The following is a 5,754-nucleotide window of genomic DNA, read 5'->3' on the forward strand; positions in this document are numbered from 1 at the left end:
TCTCTCTCTCTCTCTCTCTCTCTCCCATCCTTTCCTCTCTCCCTCCCCCTCTCTCCCCTTCTCTCGGACTCTAATTCTAATCCACAGCAAGCTGTCAGAGTTCTGTGACACCCTGAAGGATCCTCTGAGGATCCCCAGACCCAACACCTTCAGGCTGATCTCCATGGACCTGCCGCTGGTTCCCGGGGACAAAATCCACTGCTTGGACATTCTGCTGGCCCTCACCGCTCAGGTGAGTGTTGCGTTTCCATCATTGCAGGTAGAGTAGCTGAAAAGAATCCAGGAAGCTTCTCGTCAAATCTCTTCTCTCAGGTCCGTAGGAAAAGAGCCAATATCCTGTTTACATCACATGTTATCATCTCTGTAGAAGTCCCAAGTCTTCTCCCATTGGTTGGCAGACTCTGGGTGTTTCTCAATATCGAGTAAAGCTGCTGCAGAGCCACTATTTCAAGCATGCTACGTCATCGAGTGCAGCCGAAGGACTGTTCCAATCTCCAGCATACTTGGAAATCTACCGAGCCCGGCGTACTTCATTTGGAGAAATTTCGAGGCTGCACATGTGTAGACTACACGGTCTTAAAATCCCCACAATGCTTTGCGCACGGACCAATTTCCTCAAATCTGTGGCGGAAAATGTAAGACGGGCCTCTCATATGAAGCACACCTGCACACTTCCTAGCGTGTTTCACTCTTTGTTTTCCGAATGCCAGGATTCTTGCCTCGCTTCTGAAGCAAGTGACTCGGAAGACATGTGCTACCAAGCAAGCGTACTCGAGATTGAGAAACACCCTCTATTGGCCCCTCTGTCGGTACATAGGCATGTCCATGCCTCTTAGTGCTTGCTGCTCCATTCAGATCATCTGTCGCCCTCTAGTGGCGTAACCAAATAACATTCTTTCAAAACATATTAAATGGTCAGACAAATGACTCGATTAAACACATAATAACCGTTGATACCGATTGATTATTCTCACATGAGCTCCCCTGGTGTTCTCCTGGTGTTCTCCTGGTGTTCCCCTGGTGTTCTCCTGGTGTTCTCCTGGTGTTCTCCTGGTGTTCTCCCCTCTTGTTCTCCTGGTGTTCCCCTGGTGTTCTCCTGGTGTTCTCCTGGTGTTCTCCCCTCTTGTTCTCCTGGTGTTCCCCTGGTGTTCTCCTGGTGTTCTCCTGGTGTTCTCCTGGTGTTCTCCCCTCTTGTTCCCCTGGTGTTCTCCTAGTGTTCCCCTGGTGTTCCCCTGGTGTTCCCCTGGTGTTCCCCTGGTGTTCTCCTGGTGTTCTCCTGGTGTTCTCCTGGTGTTCCCCTGTTGTTCCCCTGGTGTTCCCCTGGTGTTCTCCCCCGGTGTTCTCCTGGTGTTCTCCTGGTGTTCTCCTGGTGTTCTCCTGGTGTTCTCCTGGTGTTCCCCTGGTGTTCTCCTGGTGTTCCCCTGGTGTTCCCCTGGTGTTCTCCTGGTGTTCCCCTGGTGTTCTCCTGGTGTTCCCCTGGTGTTCTCCCCTGGTGTTCTCCTGGTGTTCCCCTGGTGTTCTCCCCCGGTGTTCTCCTGGTGTTCTCCCCCGGTGTTCTCCTGGTGTTCTCCTGGTGTTCTCCTGGTGTTCTCCTGGTGTTCCCCTGGTGTTCTCCCGGTGTTCTCCCGGTGTTCTCCCCTGGTGTTCCCCTGGTGTTCTCCTGGTGTTCTCCTGGTGTTCTCCCCTGGTGTTCTCCTGGTGTTCTCCTGGTGTTCTCCTGGTGTTCTCCCCTCTTGTTCTCCTGGTGTTCTCCCCTCTTGTTCTCCTGGTGTTCTCCTCGTGTTCTCCCCTGGTGTTCTCCTGGTGTTCTCCTGGTGTTCTCCTGGTGTTCTCCTGGTGTTCCCCTGGTGTTCCCCTGGTGTTCTCCTAGTGTTCTCCTGGTGTTCCCCTGGTGTTCCCCTGGTGTTCCCCTGGTGTTCTCCCCTGGTGTTCTCCTGGTGTTCTCCTGGTGTTCTCCCCTCTTGTTCTCCTGGTGTTCCCCTGGTGTTCTCCTGTTGTTCCCCTGGTGTTCCCCTGGTGTTCCCCTGATGTTCCCCTGGTGTTCCCCTGGTGTTCTCCTGGTGTTCTCCCCTGGTGTTCTCCTGGTGTTCCCCTGGTGTTCTCCTAGTGTTCTCCTGGTGTTCCCCTGGTGTTCCCCTGGTGTTCTCCCCTGGTGTTCTCCTGGTGTTCTCCTGGTGTTCTCCTGGTGTTCTCCCCTCTTGTTCTCCTGGTGTTCCCCTGGTGTTCCCCTGGTGTTCTCCTAGTGTTCTCCTGGTGTTCCCCTGGTGTTCTCCTGGTGTTCTCCTGGTGTTCTCCTGGTGTTCCCCTGGTGTTCTCCTGGTGTTCTCCTGGTGTTCTCCTGGTGTTCCCCTGTTGTTCCCCTGGTGTTCTCCTGGTGTTCTCCCCCGGTGTTCTCCTGGTGTTCTCCTGGTGTTCTCCTGGTGTTCTCCTGGTGTTCTCCTGGTGTTCTCCTGGTGTTCTCCTGGTGTTCTCCTAGTGTTCCCCTGGTGTTCCCCTGTTGTTCTCCTGGTGTTCTCCTGGTGTTCCCCTGGTGTTCCCCTGGTGTTCTCCTGGTGTTCTCCTGGTGTTCTCCTGGTGTTCCCCTGGTGTTCCCCTGGTGTTCCCCTGGTGTTCCCCTGGTGTTCCCCTGGTGTTCCCCTGGTGTTCTCCTGGTGTTCCCCTGGTGTTCCCCTGGTGTTCTCCTGGTGTTCCCCTGGTGTTCCCCTGGTGTTCTCCTGGTGTTCTCCCCCGGTGTTCTCCTGGTGTTCTCCCCCGGTGTTCTCCTGGTGTTCTCCTGGTGTTCTCCTGGTGTTCCCCTGGTGTTCCCCTGGTGTTCTCCTGGTGTTCCCCTGGTGTTCCCCTGTTGTTCTCCTGGTGTTCCCCTGGTGTTCTCCTGGTGTTCCCCTGGTGTTCTCCTGTTGTTCTCCTGGTGTTCTCCTGGTATTCTCCTGGTGTTCTCCTGGTGTTCTCCTGGTGTTCCCCTGGTGTTCTCCTGTTGTTCTCCTGGTGTTCTCCCCTGGTGTTCTCCTGGTGTTCTCCTGGTGTTCTCCTGGTGTTCTCCTGGTGTTCTCCTGGTGTTCTCCTGGTGTTCTCCCCTGGTGTTCTCCTGGTGTTCCCCTGTTGTTCTCCTGGTGTTCCCCTGGTGTTCCCCTGTTGTTCCCCTGTTGTTCTCCTGGTGTTCTCCTGGTGTTCCCCTGGTGTTCCCCTGTTGTTCTCCTGGTGTTCTCCTGGTGTTCTCCTGGTGTTCCCCTGTTGTTCCCCTGGTGTTCTCCTGGTGTTCCCCTGGTGTTCCCCTGTTGTTCTCCTGGTGTTCTCCTGGTGTTCCCCTGGTGTTCTCCTGGTGTTCTCCTGGTGTTCTACCCCGGTGTTCTCCCCCGGTGTTCTCCCCTCTTGTTCTCCTGGTGTTCTCTCCTGGTGTTCTCCTGGTGTTCTCTCCTGGTGTTCTCCCCTGGTGTTCTCCTGGTGTTCTCCCCTCTTGTTTTCCTGGTGTTCTCCCCTGGTGTTCTCTCCTGGTGTTCTCTCCTGGTGTTCTCCCCTGGTGGTCTCCTGGTGTTCTCCCCTGGTGTTCTCCCCTCTTGTTCTCCTGGTGTTCTCCCCTGGTGTTCTCCCCTCTTGTTCTCCTGGTGTTCTCCCCTGGTGTTCTCCTGGTGTTCTCCTGGTGTTCTCCTCTCTTGTTCTCCTGGTGTTCTCCTGGTGTTCCCCTGGTGTTCTCTAGTGCCCTCTTTAATGGCGCTTTGTTTGCAGGTCCTGGGGGATTCAGGGGGGATGGATGCTCTCAAAGCCAGCATGGAGGAGAAGTTCATGGCCAACAACCCCTCCAAGGTTTCATATTAATATATACCAATAATAATAATAATAATAATAATGATGTCTGTCAGGATCCTAATGGCGTGTTGTCCTCAGGTGTCGTATGAACCAATCAGCAGCACCCTGCGCAGGAAACAGGAAGAGGTGTCTGCGGTGGTAATCCAGCGCTCGTACAGGAAGCACCTCCTGCGGAGAGTTATCCGTCTGGCCGCCCTCAGGTTCAGGACGGGGGGGGGGGCAGAAGGCCTGCTGTTCGGGGAGCCCCGTCCCCCCCAGGTGCAGCTGCAGAGCGACATCTTGCTGCACGCCGCCCCCCCCCACCTCCTGCCTGATGAGAGCCTGAGGGAGTCAACTGTTTGAGAATCTCATTATTAGTGTTATTATTATTATTATTCCACTTCCTGTCTGCTAACTCAGAGACGAGAAACCTTCGTTATAAAGCACATATGTTTCCTGTGGAGGACAGGAAGGGGCTCAGACTTCCTGTCAGCGATGGTTCTCTATATATACATTTAAATATGCATAATATGAAATACACACTATGTATTGGTGACTTGATTGGGTAAAACTAAAGACCTTTTATTGTTTTCTATGTCCTGTTCAATAATCATTTATTTATTAAATATGCAATAACTGTAGTCAAGTCAGTTTTATTTTGGTATGCCAACATCACGGATCAGGAGCTTTATAAAAATGTAATAAAAGTGTAAAAATATTTGAATAGTTTCAACATATGAAGAATATGGATCAGGGATAACAAACAGTATTTGTACTTTTATAGATGTATTAATTTATAGTTGTTATGTAAAAAACGACCCACAGAATAAACTGTAAACTTGGTAAACCAGTGGGAGACACAACATAAATATAACATCTACATTTAATATAAGGACTTTGATTTATCTGCAGCTTTTCTCTCTCCTATGTTTCATAATGTGTGCATCAAGTTTTTAATTACTCACTAGTGACAAAGTCTTCCTGTGATTGATCGATTTGAAATCTTTAAAGGCTGAAAAATGTGACCGCAGAAAATAAAAAAATATATTAAAAAAATATATTATAAACCAAAATATGTCTGTGGTTTTTCCTCAGGCACAACTGAACACATACCTGTACACTTTATACTATAAGTTGAGGAAACACTGGAGTCAAATGTAATGAAAGTCAGACGGTGTGTTAGACGGGCCGTGATATCATGAACCTGTTGATGGACGCATTCAAACACTTGTTCTGTTCCAGCTGTATTCACCTTGCAGCTGCAGCTCTGAGGCTTTGATCCTGATCAAGTGTTTGAGTCATGTTTAAAGTTTAACTTCTTCATGTGTCTAATATTATAGTTCACTTTCATTCAGGAAGTATGACGCTGGTAAAAATGGTATTTGCGTGCATTTCCTGTTCGGAAAGTGGACAGGCTCCATGGACCTGTCAGCTCCGGACAGCGCACAATGCATATATGAAGCGCAACGTCATTAACGCAATAAATCATACCCTCGTGGGGGCGCGCTCAGGTGATTGGCCTAGAATGGAGGAGACATCTGGTGAACGAATCTGGTGAGCATCAGGGGAGTCTCAAAAAACCCACACACGAATGCAGAACGTGTGCACAGAAAGCGGGTTGTGTTGCAGGTTCAGAGGATTTAAACGGAAGACAAATATGTGTGGATCAGAAATACATATGTAAAACTTTTTTCTGGATTTTATTTACCTGTATATGAAACGGAACACGTTTGTGTGTGCATTGAAAAACACAAGTGTGGATCCTGAAATACAAGTATGAATCCTTCTGTGTGCATTTGTGTATTATGAGACTGATCTAAGCCCATATGTATCATCTCTCAATGACTTGTAGGAAGCAGCTGTCTGAACGACCAAAGTTCAACGAGAAATACAAGAAGAGCAACAGTTGCCAACAGAACACACACTCACACACACCAGACACAAACTCACACACACACACACACACACACA

General features: G+C 50.1%; 1 protein-coding gene across 1 annotated transcript in view; it reads left to right on the top strand.

Annotated features, from left to right (window-relative positions):
* LOC117443968 (sodium channel protein type 4 subunit alpha B-like) overlaps positions 1 to 4,856 on the top strand; it is a 39,784-nt gene extending 34,928 nt beyond the window's left edge. Inside the window, exons 22-24 of the mRNA XM_034079756.2 lie at positions 88 to 232; positions 3,724 to 3,801; positions 3,883 to 4,856. Of these exons, the coding sequence (XP_033935647.2) occupies positions 88 to 232; positions 3,724 to 3,801; positions 3,883 to 4,146 (487 nt within the window). The 3' untranslated portion in view covers positions 4,147 to 4,856. The remainder of the gene's footprint in view (positions 1 to 87; positions 233 to 3,723; positions 3,802 to 3,882) is intronic.
* Positions 4,857 to 5,754: the final 898 nt, after the last annotated feature.

Source organism: Pseudochaenichthys georgianus, unplaced genomic scaffold, assembly GCF_902827115.2.
Source record: "Pseudochaenichthys georgianus unplaced genomic scaffold, fPseGeo1.2 scaffold_714_arrow_ctg1, whole genome shotgun sequence".
In the NCBI taxonomy this organism is placed as follows: domain Eukaryota; kingdom Metazoa; phylum Chordata; class Actinopteri; order Perciformes; family Channichthyidae; genus Pseudochaenichthys; species Pseudochaenichthys georgianus.